General features: G+C 40.5%; 1 protein-coding gene and 1 long non-coding RNA gene across 5 annotated transcripts in view; one reads left to right on the forward strand and one right to left on the reverse strand.

Moving 5' to 3' along the window:
* Positions 1-8,592, reverse strand: part of LOC309637175 — a 99,491-nt gene extending 90,899 nt beyond the window's left edge. The window contains exons 1-2 of the long non-coding RNA XR_014250442.1: positions 8,509-8,592; positions 2,180-2,270 (exon numbers count right to left, since the gene is read on the reverse strand). This is a non-coding gene — a long non-coding RNA (uncharacterized lncRNA). The remainder of the gene's footprint in view (positions 1-2,179; positions 2,271-8,508) is intronic.
* Positions 8,593-8,643: 51 nt separating this feature from the next.
* The window catches only part of PGM2L1 (phosphoglucomutase 2 like 1), an 81,497-nt gene continuing 76,763 nt past the window's right edge, over positions 8,644-13,377 (forward strand). For all 4 annotated transcript variants that reach the window (XR_014250431.1, XR_014250432.1, XR_014250433.1 and 1 more), the window contains exon 1: positions 8,644-9,070. Coding sequence is in view for 1 of the 4 variants with exons in the window: in XM_082411272.1 (XP_082267398.1) it covers positions 8,960-9,070 (111 nt within the window). In the remaining 3 variants the exon portion in view is untranslated. The remainder of the gene's footprint in view (positions 9,071-13,377) is intronic.

A 13,377-nucleotide genomic window follows, 5' to 3' on the forward strand; every position in this document is an offset into this window, starting at 1 on the left:
AGTCTCATAGAAGAAACTTCTCACAATATGTTGGAACTTTACACCCAGAGTGAGGATAAACTAGGAGAGAAATATCTTGTACAGAATTACACCCTATGTAGGGTCAAAAGAGCACCAGAGAATTATAAGCCTTAAAGTAGCTGAACTCCAAGGAACTTAGCAGAAGCAAATGCAAATCCTTTCTAGATAAAAGTATTTTCCTTGCAAGTCTAAATTTATTCTCACAAATAATTGGTCAAATATAATGTCCAACACAAACACAAGGCTCACAAAGAAACTAGAGTCTATGAGCAAGAACTAGCAAAAACAATAGACAAGAGAAACAGATCCACAAAGATTTCAGATATTGAACAACTGTGCTGATTATAGATAAGGAAAAGACAAGTTTGAAGATCTCTATAGAGAATAGAAACCATAAAAAGTGCTATAATAAAGTTGCAAAAGAATCTAAAAGAATTCTAGAAATAAAAAATACAGTAACTGAAATTAAAACCCCAAAGGTGTTGGTGAACACATCCAGGTACTAGGATGGTGATGGTGGCACACCCTGGGAGGGAATGGAAGCTCCACGCCACCCCATCTCCCCGTACTTTGGCCTATGTATCTCTTCCATTTGACTGCTCCTGAGCTGGAGGAGGAGAAGGCCATGTGAAGACAGGTGCAGAGGTTGGAGTAATGCAGCCATAAGCTAAGGAACACTTAGAGCCACCAGAAGCTGAAAGTGGCAAGGAAGCATTCTCCCCTAGAGCCTTCAGAGAGAGCATCGCCTTACTGACACTTCAATTTGGACTTCTGGCTTTCAAACTCTAAGATAATAAATTTCTGTTGTTTCAAGCCAAACACACACACACACACGCACACGCGCGCGCGCGCGCGCACGCACATCCCAAAGGTCAAATCCCTGCTCTGAAAAGGTGGCTCTTGGCCTTGGCTACACATTGGAAACACCTGGGAGAGCTTAAAACAAAAAACAAGCAAGCAAAAAACCACTAATTACCATGCTCCAACCCAGATCAGTTGAATTCGAATCTTAGGAGTAAGACCCAGGAGTCGGTTCCTTAAAATGCTATGCATCCAGGGTTGGGATCCATTACTCTGGATCAGGAATGGGCAAACGGTGGCTCAGAGGCCAAATCTGGTCTGCCACCTGTTTTTGTAAATAAAGTTTTATTGGAATACATGCACATACACAAAACCCAAGGCCCACCCAGTTTAGAAGACTGCATTCTGATGAAAAGAAAATTAGGAAATTAGAAAAAGAAAAATAATAAAGATTAGAGTGGAAATTAATGAAATAATGAATAGAAAAGCAATAGAGAAAATCAACGAAACTAAAAGTTAGTTCTTTGAAAACAGCAACAAAATTGACAAACCTTTAGTTAGACTGACCGGGGCGGGGCGGCAGGGGGGTGGGTGGGTGGGGAAACAGACTCTAAGTACTAGAATCAGAAATGAAAGAAGGGACATTATCACTGACCTTACAGAAAATAAAAAACAGGATTATAAAAGAGTACTATAAACAATTTTATGCCTACAAATTAGATAACCTTGGTAAAATGGACAAATTCCTACAATGACACAAACTACTGAAATAGACTCAAGAAGAAATAGATAAATGAATAGACCTATAACAAGTGGAGAGATTGAGTCAATAATTAGAAAACTACCCACAAACTCCAGACCCAGATGGCTTCACCACTGAATTCTACTAAAAGTTTAAAGAATTAATGCCAATTCTTCACAAACTCTTCCAAAAATTAGAAGAGGACAGAACACTTCTCACCTCATTTTACTATGCCAGTATTACTCTGATACCAAAACCAGAAAAACACATCACAAGAAAACTATAGACCAATATCTGTTATGAATATGGTCAAATTAATCCTCAACAAATACTAGCAAACCAAATGCAGCAACATATAAAAACAATGATATACCATGACCAAGCAGGATGCAAGTTTGGTTCAACTTCCCAAAATCAATTAATGTAATACTTCATATCGATATAATAAAAAACCAAAACTTACATGAACATCTCAATAGATACAGAAGAGTGTTTGACAAAATCCAACACTCTTTCATGATAAAAACACTCAACAAACTAGAAACAGAAGGGAACTTCGCCAATATGATAAAAAATATCCACACAATAAAACTCCAGAGTTAACATTATACTTACCGATGAAAGGCTGAATGTTTTCCCCCTAAGGTCAGGAACGAGAAAAGGATGTCTGCTCTTGCCACTTCTATTCAGCCTTGTACTGGAGGTTCTAGCCAGGGCAAATAGGCAAGAAAAAGAAATAAAAGTCATTCAGATTGGAAAGGAAGAAGCAAAATTATCTATTCACAGATGACATGCTAGTGTATATGGAAAATCCTAGGAAATTCACTAAAAAATGATTAGAACTAATAAAAAGTTCAGCAAGTTTTCAAGATACAATAAATATACAAAAACCAATTGTATTTCTATACACTTGCATGAACTACTGAAAAATGAAATTAAGAAAACAATTCCATTTACAATTGCATCCAAAAGAATAAAGTAGTTAGGAATAAATTTAATGAAAGAAGGGCAAAAATTATACTCTGAAAGCCACAAAACACTGTTGAAAGATATTAGAGAAGATCTGTAATTGGAAAAATACCACATGCTCATGGCTCAGAAGACTTAACCTTGTTAAGACAAGGATACTCCCCAGTCTGATCTACAGATTCAATGCAATCCCAATCCCAATTCCAGCTGGCTTCTTTGTAGAAATTGACAAAATCCTTGTAAAATTTATATGGAATTGTAAGGGACCTAGAATAGTCAAAATAGTCTTGAGAAAGAAGAACAAAGTGGGGGTCATACTTCCTGATTTCAAATCTTTTTTTTTACAATGTTGTGTTAGTTTCCGGTGTACAGCAAATTGATTCAGCTATACATATACATGTATCTATTCTTTTTCAGATTCTTTTCCCATGTAAGTTATTACAGAATATTGAGTAGAGTTCCCTGTGCTATACAGTAGGTCCTTGTTGATTATCTATTTTATATATAGTAGTGTGTATGTGTTAATCCCAACCTCCTAATTTATCCCTCCTGATTTCAAATCTTACTACAAAGTAACAGTAATCTAGGGACTTCCCTGGTGGTCCAGTGATTAAAACTCCGAGCTTCCAATGCAGGGGGTGCGGGTTTGATCCCTGGTCGGGGAACTAAGATCCCACATGCCGCATTGTGTGGCCAAAAAAAAAAGTAATAGTAATCTAGACAATGTGGTACTAGCACAAGGATAGACATATAGATCAATGGACTAGAACTGAGAGTCCAGAAATAAACCCATATGTCTATAGTCAACTAATTTTCAACAAGAATGCCAAAACCATCCAATAAGGAAAGAATAGAACAAATGGTCCTGGGACAATTGAATAGCCATATGCAGAAGAATGAGGTTAGATCCCTTCCTAACACCATATATAAAAATTAACTCGAAAGGTATCAAAGACCTAAATGTAAGAGCTAGAACTATAAAAACTCTTAGAAGAAAATAAAGGGAGGGCTTCCCTGGTGGAGCAGTGGTTAAGAATCCGCCTGCCAATGCAGGGGACACGGGTTCAAGCCCTGGTCCGGGAAGATCCCACATGCCGCAGAGCAACTAAGCCCATGCGCCACAACTACTGAGCCTGTGCTCTAGAGCCCACGAGCCACAACCACTGAGCCCGCGTGCCACAACGACTGAAGCTCGTGTGCCTAGAGCCCGTGCTCCACAACGAGAGAAGCCATCGCAATGAGAAGCCCGTGCACCGCAACGAAGAGTAGCCCCCTCTCGCCGCAACTAGAGAAAGCCCGCGCGCAGCAACGGAGACCCAATACAGCCAAAAAAATAAATAAATAAAATATATAAATTTAAAAAAAAAAGAAAATAAAGGGAAAATCTCTATAACCTAAGATTTGGCAAAGGATTCTTAGATATGACACCAAAATTATGAGCAACAACAACAAAAATAAACCAGACTTCCTCAAAACAAAAAACGTTTGTTCTTCAAAAGACACTGAAAAGAATATGGGGGAATTCCCTGGCAGTTCAGTGGTTAGGATTCCGCACTCTCACTGCCGAAGGCCCAGGTTCAATCCCTGGTCAGGGAACTAAGATCCCACAGCCCACATGGCCAAAAAAAAACAAAAAACAAAAAAACAGAGAAATAGAGATACTTTAAAAAAAAAAAAAGAATATGAAAAGACAACCCACAGAATGAAGGGGTATATTTGTAAATCATATATCTGAATTGTTTCAGGGCTTATGTCCAGAAATATAAATAAATCTTACAACTCAACAATTTAAAAACATTTTTTTAAATGGGCAAAGGATCTGAATAGACATTTCTCCCAAGAAGATATACAAATGACCAATAAGTACATGAAAAGATTCTCAACATTATTAGTCTTTAGGGAAACGCAAATCAAAACCACAATGAGATACCACTTCACACTCACTAAAATGGCTAGAATCAAACAGTGAGAAGTGTTGGAAAATCTGTGGAGAATTTGGAACCTGGATACACTGCTGGTGTGAATGTAAATGGTGCAGCTGCTGTGGAAAATAGTCTGGCTGTTTCTCAAATGATTAAACATAGAAGTTACCACATGATCCAGGAAATCCACTCTTAGGTATATACCTAAGGGAAACGAAAACATATTCTACACAAAACTGTACGTGAATGTTTATAGCAGCATTATTCATAATAGCCAAAGGCAGAAACAACCCAAACGTCCACCAATGGACAAACAGATCAACAAAATGTTGTAAACCTACATATTGGAATATTATTCAACTACAGAAAGGAATGAAAGACTGATACATCTACAACATGAATGAACTTTGAAAACACTATGCTAAGTGAAAGAAGTTAGTCACAAAAGACCCCATATTATTTGATTCTATTTATATGAAATGTTCAGAACAGGGAAATCTATAGAGATAGAAAGTAGATTAGTGATTGCTTAGGCCTGGCAGTGGGAGATAGGGCGATAGGGGTCTGATAGCTAAAGGACATAAGATTTCTTTTTGAGGTGATGAAAATGTTCTAAAATTGACTGTGGTGATGCTTGTACATACCTGTGAACATAACAAAAAAACAGTAAATTGTATACATTAAACGGGTGAATTGTTTGGTATGTGAATTAAATCTCAATAAAGCTGTTTTTACCTTGCTTCACCCTAATCCCAGGTGTGCTCTGCATCTTTTCCCCCTTACACAAAGAAAACCACTTTTTATTTGTTGCTGTTGTATCCCTTGTCTCAGCAGAGGGTTTTTGTTGTTGTTCTTTTTTAATTCATTAATTTATTTATTTGGCCACACTGGGTCTTAGTTGCTGCACGAGGGATCTTCGTTGCCGCGTGCAGGATCTTTAGTTGTGGCATGCGGGCTCTAGTTCCCTGACCAGGGATCGAACCCAGGCCCCCTGCACTGGGAACATGGAGTCTCAACCACGGGACCAGGGAAGTCCCTCAGCAGATATTTTAAGTAAGGGAGCTAAAAGTAGAAAGTTGCTTGCAAGATACTCATTTCCTTTCCTGACCTTTTTTTTTTTTTTAATACAGCATTCACTAGAGTTTATGACAAGCATCTTTGGGAACAACAAGAAGAGAAAATACGTCTCTTTTCAGAGTGATCACAAGCAAAATGATAGAATGACAGATTTCCTCAAATTTTAAAGTTTTAAAATAGGAGGGTGATGAGACCTGAGCTCTGCTTGGTGCAACATTTCAAGGAACTGGCAGGATTTTAGAGGAGATGGCTATGTGCCTAGACAGAGGCTTTGGGGTTCATAGCCTCAGCCAAGTTTCCTGGCCATACCTGAATGGTATGCCAGGAGAAAGCTGTCAGACTTCCAGAGACTACTATGACCCTGGACAATACAGATGTTAGCAGAAACCTTGATGAACTAGAGCTATCTGCTCTCTTTCCCCAGTATCGTTTAAAGCCTGGGTTGGAGATGAGAATCCCTGATATTGATGAAAATTTAATTTCTTGCTACCTTGACAGAATGAGAACTTTGAGTATCTTAATTCAATTTTTAAAAACAATAAATAAAAGGTATATATTAGGATCAAGAGAGCTATTCTCTTTCATAACCACAGTTAGGGTTGCCAGATTTAGCAAATGAAAATGCAGGACACCCTGGTCAAATTCCAACAGAAATTAAAGCTTCTGAGCTTCCCTGACTAGGAAAACTATTATACTCCCTCTTCTGGACACACTTAGATACCATTCTTGGATTTGATGAGTTCTGGGTCCTCTTGGTTACCCTTCAATTCCTAAGCAACAAGCCGGAGATGCTGGGCAATTTCTGGTAACCAGTTTATGTCTGTCATGATCTTGCTGATAAAACTGAGGGCTGGTTGACTCTGGTATTGAATTAAAACTTGTATTTCTCCCATCTTTTATACTTGCCCTATATAGTTCTATCTCTTGAAAGTTCTGTTGACTTAGTAGTGCTTCTCAGAATTGAAATAGAATTGTCTTATAAAAACCACTGCTTAATCAAATTTAATATGTATATAAATCATCACTGGATCTTGTTAAAATTCAGATTCTGATTCAGTAGATTGGGATGGGGCCTGAAATTTTATATTTCTTAATAAGCTCCCAGGGGATTAATAGACTGGTCCTCCTATCATACTTTGAGTAGCCACCTATGTCACAATCAATAGATATCTGTTAAATATGTACGTACCTAGGCCCTATCCCCTATCCCAATGTACTGATTCAGAATCTCTGGGCAGTGTCTAGGAATATATATTTTAAACAAACTCCTAGGGAGACCAATGGTCTATGGGTTTAAAATGCCCTCTACCTTTTTCTCTAGTTATTAATTTTTTGTCCTTCAAAGCTCATTGCTGGTCCCTTCTGCCACTTGTTGCTCTTATCAACTACCTCACACTCTAAATTCTTAACAGTTGTCTGCAACAAGCACTTGCTGTTTATCATAGGTTATCTTTTCCTGCATACATCCTGTCTGCCCAGACAGATTTTATTTCTTGAAATGAACAATTGCATACTTTCTTGTAGCCTCAGCCCCTGGCATAACGCTGAGAATAGAGTGCATGTTTAATTAACGTTCATCGCAGACAATAATGGTGATGATAGTGAATGATGAATTTCTCTCCAGGACTCATGGTTAATTCCCAGGCCTTGTGTGATTAAAACAACCCGCTGACTCCATAAAGGAAACACCCAACTGATTAGCAAAAATTCTAATTCCCAAGCACAGCACGTTATTTTTCAGGGATTGGTGCTACAATCCTTTTGTACCGTGGTAGTTGGGATTTTATTATGGTAAGTGGCATTTTTAAAGGAAAGAAAGTAATACTTTGAATTTATTATGTCTTTTATCTGTGAACCTCAAAGCATTTTAAAGCCATTCATTAAGTTACTGTAGCCAAGGTGTAAATATTATTACACTCTCCTTGCAAAAAAGCTGACCAGAGAAAGAGTTACAAGATACTCGATCAAAATCATGGAGCCATTGTAAGAAGGCTACACCAAGAAACTCAGGAGCAGCTGCGTCTGACAGGTAAGCACTTCTCAGCATCTCCCACACCTAAAGTCGTGAGACTTGAAAGGTGAACATTCTGTAGAAGAGAGGAGGCCAAAATAAGGAGAAATTTAAGACTATTTCAATAATCTTTCTTCTTCCTCTGTATTCCTACTGCCATTGATTTTTGCACTCTCTTATTCATTCTTACTTATGTTATGGTTAAATGCTGACACATCTTCCCTCTTTCACAACATGATTTTTGTTTTTCCCCAGTCATCTTGTTCTTCCTGCCTCCTAGTCCACTGTAGCAGCAGAGCAAAAAGAACTGCCATCTGAGATCTGAAATGAGGTCGGAACCCTTGTTCCATCACGAATTCCGCCTCTTTGAAAAAGTCGGTTCACTCAGAGGCAGTTTCCTCTTTGTGTGTAAAATGGGGATGGATCACGTCCATTTACTCGGTCACACGATGGTTGAAACGACAGAACGCGATTCGTAAGCTGTAAAGCACTGAACGGGTATCAGCTGTCCCCTTACTGTACCAGTCCTTGTTTAATTTAATTGAAGCCCAGGGCCACAAACCGCAGCGAACCTAACACGGACAGGGCGTGTCTGTAGGAACAGCCTAGAGGTAGATCTTTTTTCCTTTGCGGAAAACGCAGGGCGCGGAGCTGCTGGGAGTTGTAGTCTTTGCGGCGGTCTCCACACACCTCGAGGAAAGAAAAGAACTACAACTCCCGTGACGCCGTGCGGGGACAGCCTCGCGCACCCTCCCGCCGGCGGGCGCCCCAAGACCAAACGGGAGGGGGCCTACGCGCACGACGGGGATTCACAAAGCGAGCCCTGAGGCGGAGCGCGTTGTGTTGGCCGTAGCGGCTGATCCAGAAAATGAGACGCGTGGGAGTGTGTGGGGGTTGTAACAAGGATAAAACACGTGGGAAAAGGCAAATTAAAAAATAAAAAGGGCTGTGCCCCAATTCCTCACCACCCCGCGAGTCCTAACCTGCGCAGCTTGGGAGGCGTCGGAAGCGCGCTTCCCGGCTCGCGCCTCGGGTCTCGGAGGCTTAAGTCAGCGGGGGTGGGAAGGGGCGGGGCCAGCGGCGCGGGGGGCGGGGCCTAGGGTGGCGAGTGCGGCGGCCGCGGCGGGGCCACGACCTAGACATCTAGGACTGTTGTTGTTCTCTCGCGGTGGGACCGCCTCAGTCTGGTCGCCCAGAGAGACCAGGAGCTGGTCTAGTTCGGAGCGGGGCGACCGCGTCCCCCCTCTCTCCTGCTTCCCCAAAGCTGCGGCAGGAGCTGGCACAAACATCCTGCGGTTGGTCTCCGATGCCCTTCAGTGAGGAGGGGGCGTTGGGATCCTGGTGAGCGCACGTCAAGCCCCTCCAGCTACGTGTCTTCGCCGGCCCCCCAGGCCCGCACACCCAAGTCTGGCTGCCATGGCTGAAAACGCAGAGGGGGACCTGAACTCCAACCTACTCCACGCCCCCTATCACACCGGGGACCCTCAGCTAGACACGGCCATCGGGCAGTGGCTCCGTTGGGATAAGGTGGGTATCTGGTCAGCCCGGCATCCACCCCCTATCACTCCGGGGACCCTCAGCTAGACACGGCCATTGGGCAGTGGCTCCCTTGGGATAAGGTGGGTACCTGGTCAGCCCGGCATCCGCCCCCTACCCAGTGTACGCCCTTTCCCGTACCCACCCGGTGCTCGGCAGACTGTGGGGGAGATGGCTCAGGCCATGCGGCAGCGGCTAGCGGAGCCGGGCGTTGCCACCCACCTATGCCTGGGCTGCCTCCCTGGGACCGTCTGAGCTGGGAAAGAACGCCTGTAGTCCCTTCCTTTTGCAGTGCGCGAAAGTGCAACCTCCCTTCCTCCCATCCTCCCCCCCTTCAAGTGTATGTCATCCCTCTTTCTCCAAAAAATAATAATAATAAATAATAATTAATCATCATCATAAGCTATAGCCTTAATAGAGCTGTTGCCTTTCCCCTTTCTTCTCTATTGACTTCCTTCTCTGCAAATCTGAAAGTGGTTTTTTGCTCTGTCCTTGGACGCTATCTAACCGCTATCCTCTTTAGTTCTGGTCTGGTGTGTTTCCACCTTGCGTCGCTAGGTAGTCGCTGGTCTTTTATCGCTCCCTTGTATTCTCTAATATCACCTTTTGCTCTTGAGAAAGATAAGGGTTCTCTTTCTTTCTCTGGCCGGGAGTTATTTTATGGAAGTATCCTGTTCCAAAAATCATGTTTTCCAGATTTCATGTGATGCTCCTGATACAGAATTGTTTTTGCTTTACCCATTCCTCCTCTATTCCTCCCCCACCCCCTCCAAATTGTTGCGATGATTTCATCTTGGGCAGGCATATAGGATGGATATGTGAGAGCTAAAATTAAAATGCAGTTATTTCACTTGTAAGAGGCCCTTGGCTCCAACAGAGGAAGATAATCCAGGCTTTTGCTTTGTCGAATGCATTAAATGCATTTGTTGAAATAGAGAAGGCAACATATTTTAAATGGAATTAATAATACTGAATTAAAGAATTAGTGTGGTAATATGTGAAATCATGTTATTCAATTTCCTAAAGGATTATTAGCTTTCTTAAAAAGTTTTATTTTCACGCTGTTCAGTCATTCATGCATTCAGCAAAAAATATCCATTGAGCACTGGGTAGTGCTTCAGGGCCTTTTAGGTCCACGGTATGCTGGTGGTGAGGAAGCTAGAAAGGGTTCCTGCCCTCGAAAAGCCTTCTGTCAGCAGATAAGGAAGACCAACAAATAAGCAATTATGAGTTATTTAGTATTACTTGATCATATGTATCTTGGACAGTCTAATCCTTCCTCTGGAGTCTAAACCAGTGCGGCTCAAACTTTGAAGTGCTTACAGATCACCTGGAGATCTTAAAAATGCAGGTTGTGATTTAGGACACCTGGGGTGGGGCCTGAGCTTCTGCCTCATAATGAGCTCCCAAGTGATACCAATGCTGCTGGGCTGTGGACCACACTTTGAGTAGCAAGGCTCTAGAGTGTTCTGACTGAGATACTAGAGAGCTAACACCCTTTTTGTAGGATTTGAGCATATATATAAAAAATACATATGTATATACATATATATATTTTTTTCAATCAAGTGTGAAAAATCTGTGGTATCCCATTAATTATCATAAGGATGTGCAAAATGCAAATAACTTTAAATCCATTTTGCCAGTATTTATTAATTGCCTGCTGTGAATATAGTTCCTTGTTGTGGAAGGATACAAAAGAAGTGAAGATTCAGAGACTGCTCTTCTGCTTTTAGTTCATTAGGGAGGAGGAAGCCTAATAGAAATAAAAGAGCTAAGGCTTAGCATACTGTGAAATGATATATACTACAAACTGACTGTATAAATATCTTCAGCAGGGATATCTAACTAAATTACAAATGAAAATTATCCTTATATGTTTAATATAGTTAATTGCTGTTGTTTAAAGCCATCTGCTGTCAGTAAATGGATGTGGTTGCACTTGTGTCTCCCTAAAGTGAAAGGAAGATTTATGAACTTCAAAGACACTTGTAGAATTCCAACACAATTTAATTTACTAGTAACTATTATGTATGTCATAGCCTTTGGCCCTTCAACAATAGTTTGTTTTTCATTGCCATGGGTGAAATCTTTTGTTCTCTTTAGGTGCCAGTTTTGACTACACTTTTCCTAATGGGTCTGTTGATTTGATTTTTTTTAAAAATATTACCTGAATGAATTAATATTTATTAATTGTCCATGCTATACCTAGATATTGTTGGGGTATACTAAAATGTAAAAAGACTATGAAATACATATACATGTAAAAAGATAACGCAAGGGTGGTATTGGTGGCAATTAAATGCTTTATAGGCAGTCAGATTTTATAGTAGTTTAAAAGTAAGTGACCTGTGGACTGGGTAGTCAAGGAAGGCAATAAGAAGATGGGATGCATCTAAAAAGAATGAGGAGAGCCTTCATTGAAAGTGGAAGAGAAATTAATTTATATTTAAAGTGCCCTCTACATACAAGGCACTGGCTGAAAATCTGTGGGAGACACAAAGATGAACTAGATATGGATTGTATCTTCAAAGAAAATAGAAGGGAAAATAAAACAAAAGCTCACAAATATAATACAGGGAGCAAGTAACAAGTGCCTTTAACAGATAAATAGATTCAAATAAGTTTAATAATTATTTAATAAAAATAATATTTACTTAATTGATCCCTCTTTTAATGAGAAAAATACTTTTAATTAGTAAGCAAAGGTATATCTACTGTAGATGGATAGTGTAGGTAAGCTAGGCTATGATGTCCCCGGACACTGAAATGTAGAGTGCAGAAATGTAAAATAATAGATCAGATCAACAGCATTTATTGCATTACACGTGGATGGCATATGTGGTCTTCCAGCACAGAGAAACTGAGTTTAATACCTGATTAATACCTATTTATTTTTTTAATAGTGAAAAAAAGAACCTACCAAATGCCCTGATTCTTGATGACTCTGGTGAGGCACATAGTACTAAGACATAAGTTGATCTAAAGGCAATTTGCTACTTGCCTAGGTCACCAGTATTGCTAGTTTTAGCCTTGGTGGGTGGTGTTCTTTGAAATCTCTTCATGAAAAAGGTGTTATCTGTGCTGACCCTTCAGAATTAATTAAAATTTAGACTTGTCAACATTGAGAGGAGGAATATTCCAAGTAGAGATAAAAACATTAATGTGTATACTTAGAACATTTGTTTCTGCTGTAGCTTAGGGTACATAGAGAGAAATTGTTGGAAAAGCATGTAGACCAGGTCATAGAAACGCATTAGTATGTCGTTAGTAGCCTTGAGTAAATAAAGGTGTGTGTAAGTGTCAAAAAGAAATTAGTGCAACAAGACAGGGTGTTTATTGGGGAGGTCCCAGGTACCCCTTCCTGTTTCTATGGAGTGGCATTCTGTTGTGCCGTTTAGTATAGTCCAGGATCTGACCCTTGGTTCCTATACCTTCAGACTAATTTATTAGTCTGTCTTGTCTCAGGATGGACTCACCCTGCTCAAGGTTACAGAAACTGATGTCTGAATTCAGAATGCTGTTTTATTAATTTATGGTACAGTTGTAATATAAATAGATTTGTCTCAGTCAAGCCATTTTCTAGATGCACCATAAGGGAAGTCAAAGAATCAGAAGATTTTTCGTGATTGTGAAATCAAACCACAGGGAGTCAGATATATGGCATAAATGTTTAACAGCATTAGCCTGTAATAAGTAAATGCATCAATCTCTATGATGGGACTGTCCTACCACTGGAACCCAACAAGTCTGTGGATCAAGGTGTTCCTCCTCCAGGCAATGCGCAGATGACTCTTCTACAGTGCTCTCCCCTTCTATCTTTTAGAGCTGACTAAGGCCCCCACTTCCTTCCTACTTCTTTCTTTCAAGGCTTTCATGCATTCTATCAAATTACAGACAAGTCTTGCTGGCCTAGAAGCCAGGTTCTCTTTAACATGACAACTCTCCCCTGTTTTTGATATGCTGTAAATTTTAACTTTTTGAAAAGTCTTATCAAAGATATTAAGCACTGGCCAAATTTGGGTGTGTGAATGTATGGGTGGGAAGTGGGACGGGACCCAGGGCAGAGCTGCTCAGCCAGCTGTAGCAGCAACAGCTACATACATATTGACAACAATGTGGAGGCAGGAATTGGCTGTGGTGTTTTGAGAAATAATGAGTAGAGTACTATGGTCTCAGAATGTAGGTCTATGTTGAGAAAGAGTAGAAGGTAAAGGTAAAGATAAGTTAGTTAGGTTAGTGTTATGAAATGCCTGAAAATAGAAATAAAAGACTTCATTCTAAAGTCAGTGATTTTC

This window comes from Balaenoptera physalus, assembly GCF_965194825.1.
Source record: "Balaenoptera physalus genome assembly, chromosome: 10".
NCBI lineage: Eukaryota > Metazoa > Chordata > Mammalia > Artiodactyla > Balaenopteridae > Balaenoptera > Balaenoptera physalus.